Source organism: Xiphias gladius, chromosome 20, assembly GCF_016859285.1.
Source record: "Xiphias gladius isolate SHS-SW01 ecotype Sanya breed wild chromosome 20, ASM1685928v1, whole genome shotgun sequence".
In the NCBI taxonomy this organism is placed as follows: domain Eukaryota; kingdom Metazoa; phylum Chordata; class Actinopteri; order Istiophoriformes; family Xiphiidae; genus Xiphias; species Xiphias gladius.
Window position 1 is genome coordinate 5,744,065 of NC_053419.1, and position 27,951 is coordinate 5,772,015.

Sequence of the window (27,951 nt, forward strand, 5' to 3'; positions counted from 1 at the left end):
CGTGTAGGACATTTAGTGGCAATTCCGCCCTCACTAACAGTGAGATATAGTGCTAAGTCTAGGTTATAGCTAAATAAGGATAAATTTAGGCTATTGATAAGTGATACGTTTAGGTTATAGATAAGTAATTTTTAATTTAGGATATTTCTTATAGATAAATCTAGGACATCTGTATAGAGTAGTCCACATTAAAGACACTTCAATTTATCAACATTTGTTTCTCTCCATTCCAGCCTTCTCTCCTCGCTAGGCGAGCAATTTTCTCACCCTAAAAAAAAAAAGCTTTTTCAAATCAAAAACCGACGTGTCCAGTGAGGGTCGGGGCTGGGTGGCGCTCAGGGGACAGCCTTTTGTTGCCTCCTGTCGTCGCTTCTTTTAAATGTCAGTATAGACAGTCGATCACACAGTACAGCTGTTGTCATTTCCCTGCATTCATGTTGATTCTGCCGATGTTGTGAAGAAAGTGATGATATGATCAGCACTGGGAATAACTTCTGGTTAATGGGTAGTATATGAGCCACGACTGAATCACTATTTCATTTTAATTTTGTTGCTGCGAGGGAGCTGGAACCGGTGGAAATGGACTGTGAAGAAGCAACGGCTGGTGTGCAATTCTTTTTTTTTTTCTCCTACACTTCATTAAAAAAAAAAAAAATTAAAGAAATATATTTAAAAGAAGTGTAAAAGAAGGAGAAGCTTTAAGAGGGTTTTTGGAAAATATTCCATTCAAATCCATTTTTAAAGCTGCATTAAGGTGATTATAATAATTCAAGAATAGGAAAGGAAATATTTTTCCATAATCATTCTTAACAATGTCTATTTTATTTATTTACATCTCAGGTTATAAACCGATGAGCAATTGAAACTAATAGCAAGAACTTACACATCACTTTTAGATTGTTATAGTTTGTTTTTATTGGGATGGCCCATAAGTACAGTATGAGTTCTGAACAGTCGAATCAAACAAACCCTTTTGGCCCATACCTGTTAACATTGCCTTCTTAGCAATGGATGGGGTCAGGGTCAGGAAGGGGTTAGACCTCCCTGACGTTCCTTACCTTCCGTTACTGAGTCTCTGGACCAACCGGACCACAGCAGAGCGAGCAGTTCAGACGAAATTTAGAAAAAGAAAAAGAGTAACCAGAGCACGGCAGCACTGGTACCGCTACTGGCAGCAGCAGAATCAGTAGCTATGCTGGTAGTAACAGTCATGGTACTAGCAGTGATAACAACCGTAAGCAGAAGCCAGTCAATACAAAAGTAAACATTACTCTAAGATGTTTGACCTAAATACAAGATTATAATCTAGAGAGGGTCTTTACAATCAATGCAGACAGTATCAAGAGTATGTGTAATAATGTGACCCTTATAAAACTGAAATGATAAAATATTATTAGTATTATGAGCATCAGCAGCTTGGTGCTATTAGTGACCTTTCAGCCGTAATAACAGATAACAGGTAGTGTATGGAACCACGCTGCAGCTCGTGGAGGTAAACTCCACCTTTCTCCTGTTGTTGAGCTCCTCTGCTCTAACTTGCTTCATGTCCTGTGATTGGCTGTCAGGGCCTTCGGTGCTGATGCGTCGTCTGCTCTGGACCAGCAGCACTAATAGAGGCGGGGGCAGCAGAGGCCGCAGTGACAGCAGCACGGCCAGTTGCGGCAGTCAAAGGGTGAAGCTAGACTTTAAACATATTCAGTTGTTTTGCCTTTAAATCATCATAAATCATAAGGTGTATTGATCAAAATCAAAGGACTCATTTTCCCATAGTTTCTTATAATTTCCTAGAAAGGAACTGATATGAAACCGTAAATCCTTAGGGAAACCCCCTGGAAAAAACAATGACAACAAAAAATAATAAATAAACAAAATTGGTAATTCGGTCCGATTCGTAGGAAAAACGCAGAGCGTTCGAGTCATACACCTTAAAGTAAATAATTCAGTTACCTGCTGGTGTAACCTAGAGTTTCGTAGTCAGGTGAACGTGCAGAGGAGTAAAAATGCAGCTGCTCAAAGCGGTGTCCGATTCCAAATGAATACAGAATTCATTTTCACTCCTGTTTACATTTTCAAGAAAATGATCGAGAACGTTTCTCTTCGGAGGTGAGAGCTCGAATTTGAAACGCACGAGGACCGTAACAAAGTTACGTCATCTCAGCTGCGACCACGGCGCCGCGGGTTGCGAAGGGTTAACGCCCGAACCGCCAGACCACGTGCACACGTCACATGACGCACGGCGTCTTCTCGCCAGCGCTCACTTTTTCCGCGTCTGCCAGTGGCTTCCCACACGCTCGCTTTAGCCATGTTCCCCCCGGTTTCATTCGTTTGACATTTCACGTAGCAGCGTTTGGTCTTGCGCGGCGGTCGGGCGAGCCGCTGCGTCGCATGTTGGCCTTTCCGACGGCCGAACAAATGTCACTCTCCATTCAGGAACAAGCCGAAGAAGCGAGCTAACAGCCGTTTAGCTTTCAGGAGAATAACGTCGCTGCGAGGCAGCCAACCGGGCACAAAGGTGAGGGGGAGGCAGCTGAGGATCTGACTTTTTCCCTTCTCTTTATTTGTGATTTGCCAGTGTGTTTAAACAGCATGTCAGTGGTGTGTGGAAAACGGGTGTAAGGTAACAGTTTAGCCCATTTAAATAGGTCGTAGCTGTAAATGATGAATAGTCACATAATTGCATTTTTTTAGTGCATTCTTTACATACTCATTCTTAAAATGTCAGCTATACAGACTATAAGACTTGAAGTAGCGTGCACGATATACAAAGCAGCATATGTCACTGCGTTGTCAGAATCGCACTAGCTTTAGCTTTCCTATTTTTACTTTGAATCAGTGATAAGGCTCTGCAGAGACTACGTGACAACTTAAAGGAACATCACAACATTGAATTAAGGCCTGTGTCCCGATAACGATAGTTTTTTTTTTAAGAGCCATCTAAGTTTTACACCCGTTTTCCAAATCACCAGTCGAGAGTTAAGAGCGTCTTGCCGTCAGCTGTCCATGGTGCTGAAGGGGATGATGAATACATTTTAAAGTGAAATTTAGAGAGTCACACACAAATATATAAAAATATATAGATAGATATAGATAGATAGAGAGTTGGGGATATAGATAGATAGATAGATGGAGATATATATATATATATAAGATAGCGAGAGAGAGAGAGAGACTTTCAGCTTTAACAAAAATATTGTATTAACCATTTAGGAATTACAGCCATTTTCAACTTAGTGCCTCATTTTCAGAGGCTCAAAAGTAATTGGACAAACCAACATAATTATAAATTAAAGATTATTTTTAATACTTGGATGAAAATCCTTTGCCTGAAGTCTGGAACCAGTGGACATCGCCAAATGCTGAGTTTCCTCCCTTGAGATGCTTTGCCAGGCCTTTACTGCAGCTGCCTTCAGTTGCTGCTTGTTTGTCTTCAGGAAGTGAAAAGAATGATCAGTTGGGTTGAGGTCAGGTGACTGACTTGGCCATTGGAGAATATTCCATTTCCTTGCCTTGAGAAACTCTTGGGTTGCTTTCACTGTATATTTTGGGTCATGATCCATCTGTACTGTGAAGCAGTGTCCCATCAGATTTGCAGCATTCAGCTGATTCTGAGCAGACAGTATAGACCTCTACACTTCAGAATTCATCCTGCTACTTCTATCAACTTTCACATCATCATTAAACACCAGTGACCCAGTTCCATTGGCAGCCATTCATGCCCATGAATAACACTGCCTCCACCATGACGGACCGATGATGTGGATGCTTTGGATCATGAGCCATTTCTTTCCTTCTCCATACTCTTCTCTTCCCATCATTCTGGTACTAAACTGGCCTTTGTGTCCTTGAGTGTTACCAGTGGTTTGCACCTTGTGGTAAAGCCTCTCTATTTACATTCATGAAGGCGTCTCTTGATTGTAGACTTTGACAGTGATAGGCCTGACTCCTGGAGAGTGTTCGTGACCTGGCTAGATGTTGTCAAGGTGTTTTTCTTCACCAAGGAAAGAATTCTGCTTTCATCCACGTTAGTTGTCGTCTGTGGTCTTCCAGGCCTTTTGGTGTTGCTGAGCTCGCCAGTGCCATTCCTTCTTTTTAAGAATGTACCAAATTGTTTATTCGGTCACTCCTAAAGCTTCTGTTATCTATCTAATAGGTTTGCTTTGAAACTGATTGTCAGTCAATTGTACAGTTACTTGGAGCCTCTGAAAATGAGGGACTATGTATAAAAATGGCTACAAATACTAAACAGTTGATGTGATATTTTTGTTAAACCCATTGAATTAAAACGTGTGTGTTTATGTGTGTGTGTATACATATCTGGATATATATGTATGTATAAGGATATATTTGTGTGTCTGTCTGAGTTTAGTGGATTGAAGTAAATTGAAAGTCGGTGTATTTTGATCATAGCAACTGCTGCTAGTTGCAGATGTTGCTCTTACGGCTCAAATAAAACTTCAAATCAAACAGTGACAATTCATAGCTTCCTCTATGGAATTTTGTAAGAATTCATGTAGGTATTGGCAAATTGATATTGCAGCAGTTGGAAACTGTCTGTCAACGAAGCAAACATACACACATCAGAACGAAAAATTGGAAGATACAGTGAATTTCTGCACATGGTGTCTGGGAATACATAAATCAGTCAAAGCATACAATAAACATGGCTGGTTTACTGCAAATCAACAATTTCATCCTAAAATTGGTACCCTCTCCTTTTTAAAAACCTACACATGTAGTCAGTTAAATAACAGTATTCCAATAACTATAACCTGGCTAAAAAAAAAAGACATCCTATAAATTTCCACTTCACAGTAAAATTTAGCCTAGTTTTATTTTAGATATCCTGACATCTTTGTATCTGGTAATTTGTTTAAAAAAATGGTCAGTGAGACTTTGCATCTTACCATTGCGCATTGACTCCAAACCTATATCAAGTCATATTACCCAGGATTACTGTAGTGTTCTACTAACCAGTGCCCTCCAAACACCCATAGTCCAAAATCCTCAAAGGTATTACAAGTACAACACAATAAAACAGACAAAAGTAGCAAATTCTCACGTTCTAAAAGATTGAACCATTTAATGCGTGGTATTTTTATTATTTGAATGACTAATATAAGTGATTGATCATAAAGATAGTCATCAATTAATTTTGTCGATCGAATTTTCAACCGATTCTTTCAGCACTATGGTGGGGTTGACCCTACGATCACATTTCCTGTTTAACATCACCCTTATTTTAGGAGCAGTCATAATTAGGCTGACTGTGGTTTTCACTTTTCTGACTTCAGCTTCTATGCCCTACGACTGTCTGCCCCAATCAGAGGATGTATCCGCCTTCCAGAAAGGACTTCATCTCTCTGACACTCAGTGATCCGCACAGTCACACCTACAACAATGGCAAGCACCGCAGACAGTCCTGCTGGAGGGTGAGTGGTCCTGTAGTATTGTGTAGATCATGACTCTAGACAGAGCTGAGTTTTACATCTTTGACACACAAACCTCTGTGTTTGATGCAAGATGGGGAGCTTGTGATAGTCACAGGATGTCACAGGCACACAAACAGACAAAAGTAGCAAATTCTCACGTTTGAAAAGTTCGAACCATTTAATGTGTGGTTGAATGCCTGTTTTTTGCATCCGTAGGTCCATACACATCACTGCTCAATCACAGAGTTATGGTTTATTGTAGGAACTTAATTGAGCAACTGTTTAATGACAAAATAACCAAATATCACTGTGTCTTTAGCAAATCCATGGAATTAAACGCTGGAGAAATCCAGTCTGTCATATTAATGCAGCAATCCTGTAAATCAGCCCTGCCAATCAGCCATAAAGCATTCCTGCTCATTGATTTGCAACGTTGTCCGTAATGACCCAATATACTACTACAAGATGTATGCACTTGATATAAAAAGTATTAAAAAAATCAATTTTTTTTACATTTCACTGTGTATATTTTCACATGGCCCAGCCCCAGTTGATGGGTTGCTCCCTTCTGACTGATTGTCAGCACTGCAAAAAGGCTTCAACTGTAAGCATCAAACTGCCTGGTTATGTTTCTGATGACTTCACTGAGATAGATTATCTCTGTTTTTATGAAATGTATCTGTTTTTGTGACAAATTCGATTCCTGGCTTTCAGTCTTCCTTTCCTTCGTCTCCTTTGTTGTGGAGCAGCCAATACTTTCAAACTTTTCAGATAAAAGTATCCCCCGAGTACATTTTTGTGTCTGATCAACAGATAAAACAAACTCTGTTCATCTCACTGTCTTTCTTATGTTCCCCTGCACATTTTCTTTAATCTTGTTCTCTTTACTTTCAAATTTCTTACACTTCTCTCACCTCCTTTCGTCCTCTGATGATGAGCACCCCTCATCTTCTTGTGTTGGTTCTGATACTGTGGTTTTACAGGTATATTATGTTACTGTTACTATCTCTCATCTCAGACTTTTTTGTTTTTTAGTCCTTCCTCGGGGCAGTTTAAAAAGTGCTGCTTTGTTCACAGGTTTCCTCTTTCATCCCTGTTCAACTGATCTTACAACCTCGCTTATAGTGAGACTACATTGGTTGTTTACTCATTACTGCGCAACACAGTTTAATCAGTTCAATCATCTTAGATGAAAATACTTTAAGTGCAAGAGACACAAAATTTATTTTTACACCAAGCAATGACAGATTCTCTTTATTCTGTATGTTCACAGCTGTTAGCGTTGTGTTCAATATAAACCAGCGTTGTAATTTACCGTTTTGCATGTGAAGCATATCATCTGACACCCATAGCGCACACTGAACGCACCATACAGACAGAAGTAGTTGTCAGGGAAAAGTAGCTGGGACATGCAGTTCTCGGGAGCAAATGCAATTAAAATCGCTGATTTTCTGGAAAGTCAAAAATGTATCGATGCTGAGAAATTGGACAGAGGTGTATCCTGATGCACAACAACCTGCAATAATACATATCAAGACGCCACAGGTACATGAGCCCACACAGAAAAGAGCACGTTCAGGTGTTTTGACATGTATCATATGTGTGTTGCCTTTTGTTTTACAAAATATGGCCTAAAACATCTTTTTCCCCCAACAAATCCGCTTTATTTTAAATACAGTTGGACCATCTGTCAACACTTAATTTTCAAATGGGTGTCCACTCTTAGTTTTCGTAAAGAAAAAATGGTCATGTTTAGAAATAAGCTGTAATGATTTCAGCTTGGCTCCTTATTTTACAGCTTTACACCCTTTTTGCAACCGTAAAACTGGTATAAAACATGAGGCGTTATTTGTTTCATTAGTATTATTTTAATTTCAAAAAAATCTGCGCATACCCTGATTATAAGGAAAGGTACTTCTTTAATCATCAACAACAATCATCTTTTCTTAAAAACAAAAAACAGCACGGTCAGCTCTCATTCATTCTGTACTACTTTAAAAAGCAAACCAGCACTCTCATTGACTGATCTATAACATTTTATTTGGGCAGTATATCAAAAGACATTGCTTCTATAAATTCAGCTTTATAGTAGGGACGTCGACCTGGCTCAGCACTCCCCTGTACAAATGGTTGTCAAATTTGATGACCGTTTATGGTTCCTGAGAAAACTTTTCTCTGCAAATCATGTTCCTCGGAGCAGCTTGTTGGCTCATTGTTAAGTCCTCACGCAAATGCTGAAGGAAACCGTACAGGGGTCCAAAGGTTTGAGACCACTTTCCCATTAATGGGACTGTCCACTTTAAACAAGACTAGGTCAATATCTAGTATATGGCTGGACCACCCTTTATTTAGTTGCTTTTCTCTCACTCTCTGTGCTCACATATACAGTACTTTAATACAGCCAAATTCCCAATAAGGCTGTTCTCATTTACATATTTTTCAGTTTCTTTTGTCAGACAACAGAACAAGTATGAAATAGTGACTGAAGCGCAGCCCATTAAGACAACATGTTAACCAGCAGTCACTTCCAAGCCATTTCCAAGCTGCTGCTCTGCTTTGCTAAAATCCTTATTTTATAACCCAGACGTAATTTTACAAAATCACCATACACATAAATTAAAGACAACGGCTGTGCTGTGATTTTAGCTATATCACTCAGAGAGAAAGTTAGAAGCTCATCCACGTCTATGTCAGCAGCCGTGCGGTCAGTTGAATGAGACGGATAGAGGGGTGGGACTGCGGAGGAAATGCCCGACCTTGTGCTCACGGGGCAATACAAGCGGCTATCTTCAACAAACGCTAGCTAAGGTTTGTCCAAGAAGTAGCTTTCATGTCGCTAAGAGCTTTTGTGGAAAAAAAACAAAAACAACTCACTAAAGGGGTGTGAAAAGTTGGTAAATCTAGCGAAAAAGGCGTTAAGTTAGCAACACTGTCTGTAAACACCCCCCTGATTACGTATTAGACACTGTTCATGCCAGTTCATTTTGAAAGCGCAGCAGCCAATGGGGAAACTCCAACCCTCGGCCAGTCGACCAGTGGTGTAACTTCAGCACTCAGACACACAGCATTCGGCTGACCAATGGTGTAACTTCATTTCGATCTCAACTCTATCACTCATTCACTGACTCAGTCAGTCAACCTTTGACTAACACATTCGCGTTTATAGGGCTGGCCCCACTGTTACTGTAAACCCAAAAAGGAAATGTAACATTTACACTATAACTACATTGCAGTTCACACATTCAGTTGCTATAGAGGGGAAAGACTGATCCACAATAGTGTTGACGCAATATACCACAAGAACCTGGTTAATAGAATATGTTTCCTGTTATAAAATATTCTAAGCTCAAGGTTAACTAGCTTTAGAGCTTTTACCATATGTCTTAGTTCAAATCTGGGTTTCATACCTAATCAAAAGTACAACATTAGATCATGAGTCTTCTGGTGATTCCAAAGCCAGTATTCAGAAAAAAAAACTAGATTTTTGAAGATGTACAATTGGGCTATGCAGAATGTTCTCATGCCGTTATGTTGAATGAACTATAGCAAAGTAAAATGAAAATCTCCCATGAGATAAAGTCTGTTGTGTGTTCCGTCACAAGTCACAGTTGATGGCTCAATAGTTTCATGGTGTTGCATAGGTGTTAATTAGAGCAGGCAACAGAGTTGCACCAGCCTGCCTTTTAGTCTTCTCTCCTGAGAGACCCCGTCTTTGTCCCTCCTTCTGCACTGCTGGGTTGAACTGGTTAAATTGTTAATTTGTGAGCTCTCACTGAGCTTAATGCATCAGGTGGAATGAGATGTTTAGTTTATACAGGGTAAGCCAGACAAGGAAGGCCATCAGGTTTTTCCCTCTTTCACCCTGCTATTTTTAAAAGAAGCATTAACAGATTTGTAAGATATTTTCAGAGGGGGAGGATGAGAGAATCTACTTACAAATGCTTCAGATTTTAATTCAGAGCTGTTAGACATGTTTTAGTGTAGTAAGTTCTGCTTGTTTATCTGCTTACAGAAATGGAAGCAGCTGTCTCGGCTCCAGCGAAGCCTCATCCTGTTCCTGCTGGCTCTGCTGCTCATATTTGGACTGCTCTCCTATCCAGGCATCACAGAGCAATGGGGAGGTAAACAATGCACATACAATACTACACTCAGACATTCACAGGCAGAGACAAATGTTGTTGATTCTAATGGTCTTGCTCCATGACTAGTTGAAGCTGTGTTTGGTGGTGGTGATAAATTGCAATTACTAAAACACCACATGAGATGCTGTGATAGTTTGTTTTGTTTTTTTGTTTTTTTAATTCGTTTTTGTGCAATACTGCCTGCTTCAACCAGAAGATAGCTAAATCTGAAAATGCCCCCATTTCTCTCGGTCTGGGCATTCCATCCAAACCCCAACATCCAAAAACTGAGCTTTCCAAAAATCCCTCTCCAGTGTAGATAAATGTGAAAGCTCCTTGTATTTTAGTGCGGACTGGAAAAGCATGATATATTATTTTCATGCTCAGATATGTTATGTAATATGTTTTGTTGGACAACTTTAGAATCATAATATAATGATAACTGCAATACTTAATATAGTGAGCTGGCGTAGTGTGGACATACTCTTGTTCATTTTTTGTGTGTAGGGTTGTCTGACAGGGAGGACTGGCTGGAGCTAAATGACAGAGAGTTGAAGGATGTTCCTCCAGATGTGAAGCCTGTATTGGGTCCAGCTGCAGGTAAAGCTCCCGCTCCTGTGGCAGGGCCACATGTTGGAGCAGCTTTAGGTCCAGATGCTGTGGCGGAGCCCAGAGGACCAAATGTCCCCATTTTGGCTAAACCTCCCATTAAGGTTAGAGTTGTGTTTGTATTTATTTATTTCAAGAACATCAATCAACAACAGATTAAAAGATAAAAATGTTAGAGTTCAAAAATATTCATGAAATTAGAATGAGTATATAGTTATGGGTCTGGAACATTCCTTTATGTGACACCTTAGTGAATTAGGTTGCTAAAATGTTTGTAAAAGATCGCTCTTGATGCTGTAAAACCCTATGTGACCCACACATATATACATCAATTAGTTCTTTGCCATTTGTTGTTCATGTTGTCTCCCCTGTTTCTAGCTCTAGCTGTTTGTTTATCCACAGAAAAAGACATTTCCAAAGAGAGGTCCACCAACCATGCAGAGAGACGGAAATGTTTCAGACACAGTCGGTGGGGAAAAGCGAGGGCAAGAGCTGGTTCAAGATGGAGGCGAGGATGAGGACAAAGAAAAGAAGATTGTCAGGTGATCTCTTTTTTTGCTTTTTCCCCTATAAACAACTCTATAAAACAACTGTTTTGGAACTTTGAGAAAAGTAGATAACATGATATTGCTCAGAAGATCAGAATCAGACATTTTCGAGCTACACCCAGGCCTTGTAGTGGCTGTTTTTGCTGTACATGTATCAGAGAAGCAGTTATAAATATTTCAGGCATCTGACAGATTTTTACTTTTGTCATGCAGCTGGAGAGGAGCAATGATTGAAGCCGACCAGGCCACAGAGCCTCCACCTTCAGCCAGTGAGAAAGAAGCTGCAGCGCCCCCAGCCAACCCTGCTGATACTGTCCCACTGGAAGGTCAGTACTGAACTTTTGGAATTCTTACCAAGAGCTTTATACAGCAAATCAACATGAGAAATTAAGGTATAAGGTCTGTAACAAACAGTTATTTATTTAGTCTGTAAGATATTAAAAACTAACAAAAAAGAAAAGTTCAAACTTTTCATACTTTTGGGGCCACTGATGAAGTGTTAATAATTCCCTTCAGATTCTTTAACATAGTGCTGGCCAGCTCTAGTTTGAACATTTCTAACTTGCAGGATAAATCCCTGCTGCTGCTCAAAGCAGCAGCATCAACACATGGCACAGAATATTCCACCTACTGAAAATGAGAGGTGCACTGTTGGGAGAGCTTCCTATGGGAAACACAGACTTTTAAAATTACACTTTCATTTCTTATTCATTCCTTTGTGGGCTTTTGTTTGTAGTTTCAACTGGAAAAGTGGACAGACTGGAGGCAGTACGTGATGCCTTCAGACATGCGTGGAAAGGCTATAAGGACTATGCCTGGGGTCACGATGAGCTCAAGCCCATTTCCAAGTCTTTTGGAGAGTGGTTTGGACTGGGTTTGACCCTTATTGATTCTCTGGACACTATGTGGATTATGGGCCTAAAAGAAGGTATTGTATGCGCACTTATTCCCTCTCTCTTAGGCCTGGTATCATTGGGGTGTCATCTTTGTATAATGTTATCAAATACAATACTCATATAGAGTTTTGTTACGGATACCAAAGGGATTTCTTTATTCATTAAATTTGAAACTTTTTCAACTCGCACAGATGCGTCTTTGCCCTAATTTGCACTGTACAGAGCAAATTTGTATCTATTTGCATCCACTCACATCTTTCCATTTTGCACGCTATCTACAGACAGATGACCTATTAAAGGAAAAAACAATATAGCAATGGTAACAACCAAGTTACTTAGTAAGATTTTGGGAACAGCTTCAGTGCGCCTCGGTATTGATTCTCCAAGTCTCTGGAACTCTACTGGAGGGATGAACACCTTTCTTCCAAAAGATATTCACTCATTTGGTGTTTTGATGATGGTGGTGGAGAATGCTGTCTAACACATCAGTCCAAAATCTCCCATAGGTGTTCAACTGGGCTGAGATCTAGTGACTATGAAGGCCATAGCATATGATTCACACGACTGTTGTACTCATCAAACCATTCAGTGACCCCTCATGTCCTATGGATGGGGGCATTGTCATCCCATTCAAGTTAATGGGAAAGTGCTCTCAGACTTTTGGACCCCACTGTACACATGAATTGTGTGTGTGTGTGTGTGTGTGTGTGTGTGTGTGTGTGTGTGTGTGTGTGTGTGTGTGTGTGTGTGTGTGTGTGTGTGTGTGTGTGTGTGTGTGTGTGTGTGTGTGTGTGTGTAAAATATATCTGCCGATATATTGATATCAGAATTTTTTTACTCCCTAAAAATCAATATCAGCATCGGCCAAAAAATCAGTATCAGTCAGGCTCTAATAACAACACCACATAGCACTGCCACAAAAAGAAGAGAAGAAACCTGAAAGAGAGCACTCTCATCGGGATAGAAATGTTTCATCACAGGGTAAGGGTGATCACTCAGAGCAACTTGATTGATTTGCAGTGACCCTTTCCTCTAAGGGGACAATTGGACCCAAACCATGCCAGCAAAATGCCCCCCCACAGCATCACAGAGCCACCAGATCCCCTCCCCGTAGGGGTCAAGCATCCAGGCCTGTACTGTTCTCTTTGTGTACGTCACACATGCACTCTCCCACTTGTTGAAAATATGGTGAACGATGATTCATTTGACATTATTACTTTTTCCACATCTCTGTAGACCAGTGCCTGTGGTTTTTGCGCCACTGAACTGTTAAATGTGCGTTCATCTTTGTAATGAGGGATTTATGCACTGCAACCCTGTTATAATATCCCTCTCTATGTAATTGTCGACGGACTGTTCTCGCTGACAGTCTGATCACGTCCTGCACTGACATTCTCAGTCACCTGAGGAAGAGTTGCTCTTCTGTTTTTCCTTACATATCGCACTAAAGCACGAGCATCACGGTCATCAAATGTGCGCTGTTGACCACAATTTCCGAACCCTATTTACTGACGTCTTTCCCATAAATCTAAACGCAGATGTCACATTAGTCACGGTTCCTATTGAAACAGTTCAGCAGTCTTTGTGACTGAAGCTCCTGCTGTCCCTGCCCCGACAATAAACCCTCTTTCAATGTCACTTAGATCTTTTCCTCTTGATACAAAATCAGAATCAACGGGATCCACTCAGCATTTTCCTAAATGCCACAGAGCACGATTGGATGTTAATTGCTTAATTGTACCATGCAGTGCCTGTGTGGAAGCATCTGAATTTGTTATGTTTCTGCACTCATCTAATCAGGTTTTTCCTTTAATTTGTCATGTCCGTAGATAACTATGCCATTGCTAAAGGCTAGCTTTGCATTTGGTTTCAACAAACTTTAAAGGGGAAGCTTTACTCATTTTAGGCATCAAAGTCTGTTTACAGGTGTTGGGGAGTACCACTAATTATTTGAAAAAAAATTGTATTAAACGTTCAATGGCTCCAGAGGGAGCTGTGTGAAGTCTGATGTGTCAGTTGGGTCTGAGGACTATTCGTTTTGAAAATGAAAAAAATCTTTGGATGTGGAGTTCGAAAGAAGTAAGCTTATCATATTTCTGTAGCCCGCACCTCATCACTGCTTGAGGCTAGTAGCTCAAGGCTGCATTAGCCACTACTAGCAAAGCACACCCAGTCAGCGGTCCAGTTGCACTGTGGGTTATGTAGGCGCCAGGTTGGACAAGGAAAAAGAATTTATAGAATAATAAAGAAAATAACACTGGATCAGCCGCATCGATTTTTAATCTTTTTTTTACTGTTAATTGTGAGTCTGTTATAGGAGTGCAATGTTAAATTAGTGGAATTTTCTTTTATGAATCTGACACAGCGTCAGTTAAGGACTGTCTCTGGAGTTAGTTGACTTGATTGTGCACTTGATCGCCTCACTTGAGGCAAAACTCTTAGCTAAACATCTTTGAACAACCATGTTAAATTACTCGCATGTAGGTCTGTCTTGTCCTCTCTTTCTCCTTCTCACTCTTGTACTCTTCCTCACTCCACACAGAGTTTGAAGAAGCAAAGAACTGGGTAGAGAAAGAGCTTTCCTTCAACAAAAATGCAGATGTGAATCTTTTTGAGACAACCATCCGTATCCTCGGGGGCCTGCTGAGTACCTACCATCTAACAGGAGACCATCTCTTTCTGGAGAAGGCGGTGAGTCGGCCCACAGCGGGTGTTCGTAGTGTCTGTTTTCTTATGTAATGCAGTTGTTTTAGAACATAATGGTGCAGTCTAGAGCTATACGTTTTTGAAGACCTCAAGTTCAAACGAACAAGAAAGCAACCCTTGTAGCTTTTTTGAAAACTACATTCTAGAGTTGATGAGTTTCCGTATATTCAGTCCCTCCTCTGCCTCACTTCAGTTACAATGCTAATAGGTGTCTTCAGATTTGTTGTTGTGGTAAGGTTGCAGTAGAGCAGTTCCACTTTTAAAATAGATTCCATAATACTTAGAAAATATTAAAAGTCCATTAATTTTGTTCCTCTCTGTTCTTCTTTCCACTCAAAGAAAGATCTTGGGTCCAGGTTGATGCCTGCCTTCAAAACTCCCTCAAAGATCCCGTTTTCAGATGTCAACATTGGGAAGGGAACAGCCCACCCCCCTCGATGGACATCAGACAGCACGCTGGCCGAGGTCACCAGCATTCAGCTGGAATTCAGAGAGCTGAGCCGTCTCACCCAGGAACCACAGTACCAGGTCTGGACAACACGAGGGTCTCCATATTAATAAAATGTGCCTGCAGTGTGTGTGCGTGCGTGCGTGCGTGCGTGCGTGTGAAATAATTAGATTTGGCATTACTTTCAGTTCACCGAGATGGACTGAAAAAAGATTGGAGGTAGTTTATATAAATATTTCCTGGGTTCAGATGGAGCATTTCAGTTCAATCAGACATTAAGTACACCTTGCAAACACTTATGTGATTAAACTGACAAACATGAACTAGGGTTTGCTTTAAATTCATCATGTTGTCAGTGTATGAGCGATTCCAGAAACAAGAGCTTGCGCCTGAAGATTCTCAACCCAGCCTGACAGGAACTTAAATAATATCTGTCATAACCTGAGCCAGCCCTCTGAGACATAGCTTTTGATGAGCCCAATTTCATCAAAGTGTGAAATTGCTAATGATTTTCCAATGATAAATAGCTTAAAACAGTCTTTTTCAATCCTACGGGCCTACACATGAGCAGTAAGTGAAGTGAGGCTGCTGGTTCATTATCTCATGTCAAGGCATTAATGTCATCACTTCCAGGAGGTCGTGAATGAGGTTATGGAGCTGGTCCACAATCTGCCAGGCAAACAAGATGGCCTGGTGCCAATGTTCATCAACACCAACAGTGGCCAGTTCACCCACAAAGGAGTCTTCACGCTTGGTGCCAGGGCAGACAGCTACTATGAATACCTGCTTAAACAGTGGCTCCAGGGAGGCAAGACGGAAGACAGGTAATTCCAGCTTTACGTGTCTGAGTTGATACTTTGTGATTGTGAGACAAAAATGTAAAAGGTTGTAGAAGCTGGAGCAACAGAGCCATAGAAAAGAGAACTTACTGTATATTCACAAAATCTGAATCACTTTAGAGACAGAATACAAAACATTAATGCAGAGACATTTCAGAAATTCACGTTTCAATGTACATATCAAGACACATTGAGGATAAGCTGACCTGAAAATCAGAGTAAATAGTTAGGCTGTACAGCTTACAAGTTGCGGCTACACCAAGTCAATTTTTAGTGAAATCATATTCTAATGATATGATCCTGTTTTGTTATCGTTTTTACAAAATTCTGTGTAGTATAATTATGAGTAGTAGTTTAATTATTATTATTATATTATTTCTTATATTATTTACATAACTAATATTTCCATGTTTATGTGTGTGTTTTGTCCAGCCTTTTGGAGGACTACTTGCAGGCTGTGGAGGGAGTGAAAAAACACCTCGTGAGACAGACAGGGCCCAGCAGATTGACGTTTGTTGGAGAGCTGTCCCACAACCGCTTCAACCCTAAGATGGTAGAGTTGCTCACTAAAAGTCATTGTGCGAAATATGGGGAGCGTCAAAGGGTCACAGACCCCTTAATTAACCTAGGACCTGGACATACTGTGTTTTGGAAGTACCACACATAGCACATCAACCGCTGATTGTCATAGAAGGACATTTTGCGCACTGCCAAAACTTGATAAACATGTACAGACAATGACCGCCTTGTTGAATCGATCGGTCTTTGGGCTTTCGTTGAATCAGTAGCTGTACAAACTCATGTGCTGTCGGCCTTTCTCTCTTTTAGCCATTCCAATCAATCCCAGCTCTCATCATTGACGTTTGTGCCTCTCCCCCTGTGTCGCTCCTCTACAGGATCACCTGGTGTGCTTCCTGCCAGGAACCTTAGCGCTGGGGGCCCACAACAGCCTCCCAGGGGACCACATGGATCTGGCAGTGCAGCTGATGGAGACCTGTCACCGGATGTACACACAGATGGAGACTGGGCTGAGCCCAGAGATTGCACACTTCAGCCTGCAGGCCAGTGACGGACGTGACGTTGTTGTCAAGGTGAGGCTAATGTCAGATAGGTGGCATCTGACTATCTTTTTTTAGTCTTCTTCTTTAGTAGAGAGAAGACTAGAAAGAAGACGAATATGGTGCCAGTTCTAGGCACCATAGTCGTCTTCTTTCTAGGCACCAGTAATGGTTGCAATTTTTTTTTCTTATTCAAATCTCTTTGTAAATTCAAATGGATGTGCATTTGGAAGTATTGTCTTGAATGTAGTGTCTTATGTTGATGCCTTTTTATTGAATGCACATTTTGTAATTTGAAAGAAGATAAAGTAACCAAAATAAGTGAGAGCCCGCTACTGATTGTTGAATGAGCCTGTAAAACAAATTCAATGAGTCTGCTGAATAAAATTTTAATCAGCTAGTCTAAGTTTGTGGTGGGAGTTGAGACCATAACCTTCCTAACTCTTCTCAGTGCTCATTTAATTTTTCATTAATGGTTCAAAGGTTTATCAAAACCTCTGTTTTTGTACTTGTCTCCACTGCTGCCTTCATTAACTTCAAATATATGCATGAAATGTTTTAAACATTTCAGGAGAAAACTGGTCTTTATCTGATCACTTTTATTAATTGTGATATTAATTGTCAACTTCTTCTATATCCTCCAGCCTGCAGACAGACACAACCTGCTGAGACCAGAGACGGTGGAAAGTCTGTTCTACATGTACAGATTCACTAAGGACACTAAGTACAGAGACTGGGGATGGGAGATACTGCAGAGCTTCAATAAGTACACTAAGGTACAGACAAACCTTTTAATTATCCAGCCAATTAAATTAGAGTATATAAAAATGAGCCATACTGGCTCTGTTATATTGCATGACTTTTACATGGTCAGGCTCAACTAAAATGTTTATTTTAATATTGTTTTGTTTTGGCAGCCCAGGTGTGGTTGGGTAAGTTTTCAGTCATTAAAAGTGTACTAAAAGAGCAAGATTTATTCCAGCAGCAGAATGGAATGAAAATCAATGTGGACCGATTTTTGACAAGGAAGAAAAAGAAAAACAGGTCAACACGTCAGTCAAAACGAAAGTTAAGAAAATGTGATAAAGTCGATCTTGCTCTTGGGTTCAATGAAATTGTTGGCAGGAAGGCCAAGTGTGTTTTTATGTGTGAAACATCTAGCAGCTTAGGGAATATTTGCATCATCAAAGTGGGTTTTTTTTTTTTCTACGTCATTAAGCCCCTGACCAAATAACTCCACTTCTGCAGGTCTCTGGTGGTGGCTACACATCCATCAACAACGTCCGTGACCCCGTTAACCCCGGGCCCCGGGACAAGATGGAGAGTTTCTTCCTGGGTGAGACGCTGAAGTACTTGTATCTGCTCTTCTCTGATGACATGGAGCTGCTCAGTCTAGACAAATATGTCTTCAACACAGAGGCTCATCCTCTCCCCATATGGCCCTCTCCACCCAAGTGATGTCACCATACAGGAGACTTCCGTAAAGATCAGGCCCAGAGAGTCCTGTATGAGTCAAAGACTGTTATTGCCGCTCAGTCCGATTCATCTCTGAGTAACCACCCAGACTGGACTGCTGTGTTGAGCAGTAAAGCTGATCTGTGCTGTCTACCTGTACTTTGGTACATTTACACATGGAAGAGTTTATTTTTGATTTGTTTTCTAAGGAAAAGGTTTGTGTTAGAGCTGGTCTCTAATGCACAAAAACTTTTTAAAATCAGTTCTGACTAGCTGGAGCTAACAGGAAACAAGAGAGAGGAAAGCGGTCTTTCTTTATTTTCCAGGTGAGTTGGAGAGCTCTTATATGAATGTGGGGACAGCAATCATGTTCCCCCCCAGAGTTTTTGTTTGCCGTGTGAGTTGAAAACCCTCATTAGTTCAACATAGTCAGGTGTCATGGCTGCGAAGAGGTCAACAGATGTGACACTTGAAGGCACAGTAACCAGCGAAGGAAATATATGGAGAATGTTCAGCTAAATTTATGTTTAAAGAGACTGCTCTGATGGAGGAACCACATATTGTTGGTCTTTATTTTGGCAACATTCAATGCACTCGCTCATGTATTAAACTGGCATAAAGAAGAAGTTAAGTTATGACTAGTTAGTACTTTTTCTTCCCTCTCAGGAAATTCTTTCCCTGCATTGTCCCGTCCTAAGTGTTTGGAAGCAGTGGGCAGTAATAGTGCAGCATCCTGGGACCATTTTCAGTTCTGAGGCCAGTGCCTTGCAGAAAAGCAAAGGCAGAGTGTTCCTAATACCTAACATGAATGTCTTTAATTAAATGAAGACTTGAAGTAAAGAATTAGGAGGTTTGAGGCCACCAGATTAAAACAATGGCTATAATGGTTATTTTCACTAAGATGGGGCAGTTGAAGAATTGTGGAGCCCTGGAAAGCATTGCAAAGTGGTGGTAGTTACGGTTTTTAGGTCATGGTCATATGACCTTACAGTTAAAAAAAAAAAAGATGTATATAAAGGTGTAATGAATGAATCAGTCCTGAATGATTTTCATTCAGGTACATACACATAATTACACCTTGTTTTGTTGATGAATGTAGACATTTGTTCTGTGATTATTTTATTTTTTTTTTTTTTAATTTATTATTATTTTCTTTTTGCATTTTTGTCACAGAGGAACACTTCCACGCACTCTTGAGTCGCATCCTGATTTTGATTAAATTCATGCTTGTTTTATGAGAAATAAAGGGGAATCATCTAAGGCTGCCCTTCAGCTGCCATGCAGCCTCAAATGTGCAGCTGCTGTGAAGCGAGATCAAAATAAACCAACTCAGTACATTATCATTTCCTGTGTCAGGGACGATATACATGCAGCCGCTCAGTCATCCTCTTTTCACAGGCGATTTGTTTTAAGAAGTGAAGTTTGTTGAATTGTTTTCTTCATGCTTGAAGGAGTTTGATTCATTTTTGTTTAGCAATCCCTGACTCGCCATCAAATGTGATGTAGAGCAGTGTGGAAGCTCTTGTTTTCCATACAGTAATGTTGACAAAGCAGTTTGAAGGACGTATCTGGTGTAGTGTGTGTGTGTGTGTGTGTGTGTGTGTGTGTGTGTGTGTGTGTGTGTGTGTGTGTGTGTGTATATGTGTGTGTGTGTGTGTGTGTGTGTGTGTGTGTGTGTGTGTGTGTGTGTGTGTGTGTGTGTGTGTGTGTGTGTGTGTGTGTGTGTGTGTGCTGCTTTGAAGATGGTTGAACCCACACTCTTTTATTCTACTTTCACCTTCAATGCTTCACTCTACAAAAAGGTTTTGGGTTTCTGTTTTGGCTCATTTTTCCACACTCAAGACATGTTCCAGTTTTAACCACCTCTTTCTCGTTAATGGACTTCGTCCAACCGAGAGCCATATAGTACCAACCCACACCACTGAATGTGCACTACATTTGCCAACGCTCTGCTGTGCCTGTTGAAATGTATATAGTATTATGGTGGTTTGGTTCTGTTTTATATTGCTGCTGCATCAGCGGTGTTTATTTGTGAAATTTTGATTTATGGCTTGTGTTTTTACTCTGGATGGGTGGGTGACAAAACAATAATGGTGTACATATTTTGTGAAAAATGGCTATTGAATCAAACCTGTGCATCTGTTGATTTGTGAGGTATTTTTCTGGTCTTCACATTCTGTGCCATAATCTCCTTGAAATCCTTCACGAATGTCATCATCATGTTTGTTTAAAAGCCCTTTTCAGACATGGAATTTGTAACATTTCTGCCTTCACCTGTCTGCCCGAGTAAAGGTCTGCTTTTATATAATAGAGATGCAGTACCTGTACATTAATTGGCATGCGTGATTTATTCTGACCAGTTGTGTCAAAAAAAAAAAAAAAATGATAAGACGTTAGGTTTTGGCTGAATAAGTTTAATTTCTCTAGTTGCTCACACGCTGTATGTGAAGTTTAGGCCGCTGGCATTAATGATGCTATAACATTTATGAAGACTGTTGTCTGATAACTGGTCTTTTTTTTTTTTTTTTTTTGAGGTTTTCTAATGTGTTGTCTTTATGCATTTAATTCCACGTCTGAAAGGGGATACGGATGCTATAACTCCATGAGTCTTGATGGGTGTAATATGCTAAATGTAATTCTAGCACAGCTAAATATGCCAGCAGCCTTCCAACACTTGACAGGAGAAGGCTGGTGTTATTCTATGGTTTCCCTGTCATCAAATGACAGGAAAAGAGTTTCTCAAAACTTTGACCTCGCCAGCATGTATGTGGCGCTCGAGCAGGTTGGTTCCTTCTAAAAATGGAAATCTTCAGAAACGGCTCACAGATATATAGTTTCATTTTTTTAAAAGGCTCAGTAATTCCTCAAACAGCTGGGCACTGTAGTTTTTATCAAATGTTACTCAAGCAGGAGTAAATATTCTGCATATTTTGGGAGCTATTTTCAACCGTAGAATGATATGCCTTTGGTACTCTAGTTGGCACCGGCAATAGAACGATGTATGTGGGTTTGAGTCAAAATAAACCACAGTGTGTGTATTAATGAAGGAACATTGTCACCCAGTGCAATAGTCTGGCTGACTGAAGTATTGTTAATAGTTTTTAGATAACTATGGGGCTCAGTGGTGGAGAGGAATAAGATATATCAGGCCTTGGCTGCGCAGGCAATAATTTCATGGGATTTACAGAGCATAAGAAATATATTTACATACTTTTTATAATGAAATTTATTCATGTGGTAGATGCGTTTGTCCAAAGCAATGAAAAAACGAAGCACAATCCATGTCACGGTAGTTTGATGTGTGATATCATTGTCTCATAATGAGGTCACAGGTTTTGTCTCTTCAAATGACCATTTTTATGATGCAAGAAAAGCAGCTTTGTTTCTAGTTTGACCTATAGTAACCAGTAATACTGCAATAGACATTGAAATGCAGTGAATGTCAGGTTCTTCACATTGATAAATATTCTGCTCTCTCCATAGAACTGCCTCCCTCATCATTGTCAGCATTTAGACTTTATGTCAGATATTCAAAATCACTCTGAAGTAACTGATGGTAACAGAAAAGATGAAAGACCAGAAATGACTCGTTTAGCTCCACGGTGAGCTCCCGCCGAACCTTTATAAATTCACTCTGCTATGGCATTTCATATTCTAATGGTTTTCATGGCTGATTCTTCCACCATAAATAATTACTTTTTTTTTCTAAAGGAAATCGGGCTGTCTTAATCTAGTAGTAGGCAGTTTATAGAAATGCGAGAGTAGCTAAATTGAATCTGCAGAGGTTGTCTTGCAAAAACCTGTCTAGAATTTCAAGGTTTTTTTTCAAAACAAGCGGAGGGTTGAATGTGCAGTATTTGTTCTACTCTCTTTTGTTAGCTGATTGGCCGAAATCTCCCACTTGTGACGAGAATGATAATTATTCTTGATGTAATTAGTAATGAATCCAAGCCACAGTAAAATGACAGCCCTGCTATTTCACTGGATGTAGGCGGCAGAATATCAGTGTTGTTCATTGTTTCTTGGCTGCAGATGTTCCTGCTTCACCGACTGTGACCCTGTGTCAGAGACCAAGCACAAGGATCAATAATGTTGTAAAGGTAGAAAAAAAAAAAAAAAACACCTCTTGACACAGCGGTCATTTCTCCGTGATGACGGAGCCAGACTGGCCCATAAGTCAATGACCTCTCTATATATTTTGGGGCCACACAAAGTATTCATTTCAAACTGGTAATTAATAATGTCCCGCTTTTCTGTGCAAACGCGTGAGTTGAGTTTTGAGAGCTGACACAGTTTCAGCCGTTTCTCATGTATGTTTATTCTTCTCATGGTGCTTTAATTGCAAACTTTTCTTATCTGCCATCTACCAAATCCACAATCACTGTACAGACTGATTGAGCACTTTGTAAGTCAAGTTGTGGCTTATTGCAATGTTCACCAAATTCCAACTATTTTCCTTCAACCTACGTTTTTCAATAAAGCTTTTCAGTGAAGGTTTTGTACCGTATCTTGTTCCGAGTTGACTATTTTCATTTATTTATTCTAAGAAAATTCTGAAGAAGACTCAAGGCTTCAGTACACTTCAATGCCTCCACCAGAAGAGCTGAGGTTGTTATCATAGCAGATGAATGCCCGTGGTTTTGAAATGAGACCTTCATCTATCACTTACTAAACCATCAATTCCAGCTGCCTCTGACTAAATATGTGGATATTTTACACCACCAGGGGGCAGCAGAAACCACCCATCACTGTCTAAACTACTAACACTTCCTAATGATCCTAATCAATGCAGGGCTTGCGGTTGCTCTACCAACTGCAAATGTATTTCCGTCTTAAAATATCAGAAGTCCGAGTGTCTGCACACATGGAGTCTTTGTTGCAGGTCCAAAAGGAGGGTGATGAACGATAGAAAGAGAAGACTCACGCATATGCCACCGTTGCAATATGGTGCACTGTATTGCAACAGCAGCATGTGCATGCATCTCATTAATTGAGTAATTTCCTATTTTTTTTTTTTTTTTTAAATGTTCTTTGATCATGCAAACTCGTGCATCGTTGCCCAAAGGGTCTGCAGGTTGCTCTCGAGTCCAGCAGCTCACCTGACATTGTCAAACATTTGAGGAGTGAGTCACTACTGTTTTAGAAGGAGCGGAGAGTTTTTACCTTCGTTTAGTGCATTTGAACCCTTTTTGGTTTAATTCTAACTTTAAGCAATAAAAAAGAGCATAGCTTCATACATAAAAGATGCACTCGCTGTGTGTTTTCCTCAGTCAGGTCCGTCGTGAAGTCGCTGCTGCTGCTGCTGCTGCTACTCTCAAATAAAAATAAAAACTGAGAGAAATCCACACAATACCATGGAAAGCCAAAATAGCAGTTACTGCTGCAGGGGAAATGTGTGACAGGGCTGCACCCTCAATTCCACTGCACAGTCACAGACAAAAAACAGACAAACAAAGGAAAGCACTGGTGATTTCCAGCCTCCTGACATTTATCGCACTCTCTCTCTGCTGCAACTTGCAGCATGTGGGACATTATTAAATCCTTAAATAAGTACATACAGTTTATGTACAGTAGGGACATCATAATAATACACATTTGTTTCTGAGATGTTTATTTTCCATTTCAGCCTTATGTTTTATATCACATACATTTGCCTTGTGTCATTGCGATTCATATTCTTATGGGCTGCAATTATAGAAGTTTTGATCTGCTCTGTTAAATCTTTTTTTTTTTTTCCATGTGAATGTGGACAGTTTGACCAGCCCTTTGCCCTTTCTCAGCTGACGGCCACTTTTACAAACAATACCGAAGTAAACAAGCCCTTGACAACATCAGAAAATATCAATCACTTAGGTTCAGTTCTTGTCTCCTGTTAATCTCTGTACTAAAAGATAGGCAGGCCTGTAGCCTGAATTCTGGCTAAGATGAGTCCAGATCTTCCAGGGAAAAGCCCCCACCCCCTTAAAGAAATGGGAGTAGTCAACTCAGCACTTTAGATTCTTTTAATTTGCCAAACTTTGTTTATGCATTTATCTGTGCAATTATCTTTTCTGTAAATCGTATCATCCTACGTGATGTTTTAAAGGGTAGCCTGGTCCAGACCTCTGGATCCAGTGTCTTGCGTTTTAAATTTTGGTGGGGTGGTTTTTTCAATTAGGGTTACAAACTGTGCCTTTCATAAAGGTTGATATGGAATACTCTCATCATGAGAAATGTTGTCAGTGGTGAAATGCACCGGTGGATTTGGCAGAAAATAAGGCCGACCAACCAGCAGAAAAGCTAGTTGTCAATATAACCCCCTCTGATCCTATTAGAGTTTTTAGCAGCTACCAGTGTGGGATATACTGCTACAGCCAGATGGTTTAGACTCCAAATATAATTCAACATCCTTTAAACCTTCAATAAATAATTAGATGTGGGTGTTTCGCAGGTTTGTGTTGCCGTTGTTGACTTGGGGGATGCTGTGTGTTGAAATATAGTAGTCCGTGCTTTGGCTCGGAAACATAACCTGAGGCTTAAAGCTGCATCTCTCTCCCGCAAGAATATGAAGAATAAGTTTTCAAAAACTAATTGTTGCCTGAGGGGGAATTTAGAGAGATTTTCGCCCAGAACCCACCAGCTGTCAGTTAGCTTTTTGCCAATAAATTGGGTCAAAAGAGTCTTATGAATCTTTCAGTTTCCCTGCTCTGTATTCAAATTGTCAGAGTGAGTGTTGCCTTAACAATTTAGCATTTTGCACATTGTCTACTTGTGTTCGCCCTGGCCGTAGGGGACGTGTCTGAATTAAGGTTTGATTTGGAGCTGGGCCAAGTGCCTGGCCGGGTAGGTCACAGGACCTTTTGTGTGTTTTTAGTGATTCTTACTAACTGCATTTGGGAATTGCTCATGTTTGCCATCTTCTTTGTGATGGTCCAGAAAGAATTAAGTGACATTGTCACTGCCAGTCCGTGACTGGTTGTCACTAACTTAATAGAGATTCTGTTGGCCAAGTGCTTGAGAAACTGACCATGGAATCTCACACACCCTCGCTTTCTCCCCTTATTTCCTGTCTGTCTCTACATGAAAAGCAAAAAAAAAAAAAAACCCCAAAAAACCAGGAAGTCAGGACACCTCGTGACCGTAACTTCCGTTGAGGATCCAGAGGTCATATCCTCGGCAAGAGTTCTGGAAATATGGACAGGCCTTTCGTTCTTTTGTGGGTCTGTGAAGAGGTAGGACCCTTGTTCGGACTGTCATTCTTATCATGGGTGTATAAAGGCTGGAACGCTGTTGTCTTTGATTAGATTTCATTGATGTATAAATTGCTGTGTTTTGAAAGTGGCCTCTCTAATTGTTGCAGAATGACAAGTATGGGGTGAGACCGCGCTCTCAGAAGTCTCACCGAGGTCATTAAGGCACTGATCAACAAATATCTGGCTGGTAAATGCCACTGTACTTTCTCTACAGTCTAACTAACTGTTATGATCATCTATCAAAGTGTTCCACTGTGCTCTAAATATTTGATTTGGATATTTCTTATAATAAACCTGAGTAAGTCAGTAAAATAACTGAACATTTAAATAATTAACAGGCAGAGAGCTACAGCATGTTAAATTTTAAATGCAGATGCGACAGTTTGTTTAGTTTCTTTTCTCTGTAGGTGTCTGAAAAGATAAAGTTGATTATCTTTCCTCCCCCCCTCCCTTCCTTCAGGTCTTTTCTCTCCTCCACCTCAGTCCAGGATGATCCATGGATGGTGCAGTGTCCCAGAGCAGCATGACTCCTCTGATCCCTGAGAGTTGAATTCAATTGAGCAGCCGGAGACCTTGGCACCAGCCTGTGCTCTGAGCTGTTGGCTGTCAGCGAAATGTCAGCCGCAAACCCTCTGGTCTCTCAGATGAGAAATTAGAAGAAAGGCAGGGGGAATGAAGCCGGGGAGGATGGAGAGATGAGAGCAGCTCCGGTCGCTCTCTGCCAAAATTACCTTTATGAGTTACATTAACATCTACTTCACAAAGATTACCTCAAGTAATGTTCTACCTCGGAGTGGCTAGACCCAGACCAGCCTGTATACTGTATTCAACTCCTATTGTATAGCATTATGTGTAAATGGTTACACGACGGTGATGATTTAAAACCAGTTTTTTCATACACACATCCCCCCTGAGAACGGCTTCTCCTATCGATGGCTATTGCCTTATACATACCCTATGTCTAATCAAGCCAAATTAGTCTATTTTAAATACAGCACTGTATTTATCTCACATTTTTTTAATTTGCAAAATCCTTTTCATAGTCAGCAGAAACATTCCTACCCTTTTTATCACTGTTGCGTGGTACAGACTTCTTGGTACTGACGAGAGCTTGCCGCCCATGTATTTGTCTTCTACTTTATACCTAGCCGTCTAACCGTCTAATACAGCGCTCCCTTCATGAATGGTATAATGCTCAGGTTGTGCTGAAACTGTTTTAGAGAGGTGTGTGAGCTAAATACCAGCTGGGAACATGGTAGGATTCGTTGCAGGACTCTTGCCAATTGCATCTAATAAAAACTGGCAACTGAGTGTATAATTATATTTTCCTAACGCAGGATTCTTTTCAGCGCATTGTCAGTTTTTCAGATTTTTTTTTCCCGGAAATGTCTCTTTAAGTCAAGTGAACACCTGCAAACATTCCTACTCTGTCAACACACCACTTTTTTCCGGACAGCATTTAGATTTTTTTTTTTTCTCCCCTTTCAGTTGTTTGTCCGACTTTACGTTCTTCTCTTCTAATTCCTGGTTTTGTTTAATGTGAAGATCTTCTTATCTTTTGTAATCTGTATTTGATATTTTGTCAACAAAGTGTAAATGGATTCGGTCTGCTAGATCGGTCCCCTGCACAGGATTTCTGCTCATGTGTTGCTACCATATACCTATGTGCTGGATTTTTATTAGCATTGTGTGTGAACTACTTTCTTGTGGTAGCTGAGCTCACTCTTCTGTGGACTGTTGGGGCAGTACGATGCTTTCCTGCTGCCTCTTTACTTTAGTGGTGAAATTCAGTATGAACTGCCATGTTTGCGTGTGAGCTGGGTTGGTTTTGCTGGTTACTGTTTCGGGGGTCTCTGTTGGACCACTGCAAACTCTCTAGCAGATGTTTTTTATCATATGCTGGCTTTGGAAATATAGAAATGACCGCTTCCCTGTTATACTGGTTTCGTGGCAAACTCTACACGGCTTTTGTCACATGTAGAAAAAGGTAAAGAAATGCTTCAGCTCAAAGCAGTTATATGACAGCTTCTTTTATTGTTCTTCACACCACATCAACTGCTCCAAGCCACAAACGTTTGTAAGTTTAAAGGTATACTTTTGGGAAATATGCTCACTTGTTGGCAAGAAAACAATATCAATTTCACTTGTGTGTTCAGAAGAGACGTTTGAGAGAGTAGAGGACTACTGAGACATGTGTCAGAGAAAACTGAAAATTGAACCCCCGACTCTGGCTTTGAAATACCGCCTGTAGGTATTTCTGGTCACGTATTGTGCTGCAGAGCTATGGGTTCTGTTGGGCAGATTGGCCTTCTCTGTTCGACAACACGCAGGGCGACTGGCAGTGATCTGAATGGGGAGATTTCACAGCACACGCGCAACGCCACGGCGATTCATGATTGATGTCCGGCTTATCCCTGCGGATTATCTGACTAGTCATTTGCAGCAGGCTAAATGATGGGCCTGTGCAATGCCTCCGTGTGCGTGCCTCCGTCTGTTTGTGTAAATTGTCTAGAGTTGTGTCATTCGCGCATCCACAGCTGCCGTCACTGCAGCAGCTCAGCTAACTGTGATCCCTCCTCAGATGAAATAATCAATCATAAACAAACATGG

General features: G+C 40.6%; 1 protein-coding gene across 1 annotated transcript; it reads left to right on the plus strand.

The window, feature by feature from the left end:
- Nucleotides 1–2,246: 2,246 nt before the first annotated feature.
- man1b1a (mannosidase, alpha, class 1B, member 1a) lies at nt 2,247–19,734 on the plus strand. Its single transcript, XM_040158329.1, has 14 exons — nt 2,247–2,512; nt 5,292–5,429; nt 9,442–9,550; nt 10,058–10,263; nt 10,562–10,701; nt 10,921–11,033; nt 11,444–11,635; nt 14,146–14,294; nt 14,649–14,837; nt 15,391–15,581; nt 16,029–16,149; nt 16,493–16,687; nt 17,299–17,430; nt 17,903–19,734. Exons 2-14 carry the CDS (start codon nt 5,328–5,330, stop codon nt 18,110–18,112), a joined length of 2,049 nt encoding a protein of 682 aa, XP_040014263.1. The 5' UTR covers nt 2,247–2,512; nt 5,292–5,327; the 3' UTR covers nt 18,113–19,734.
- Nucleotides 19,735–27,951: the final 8,217 nt, after the last annotated feature.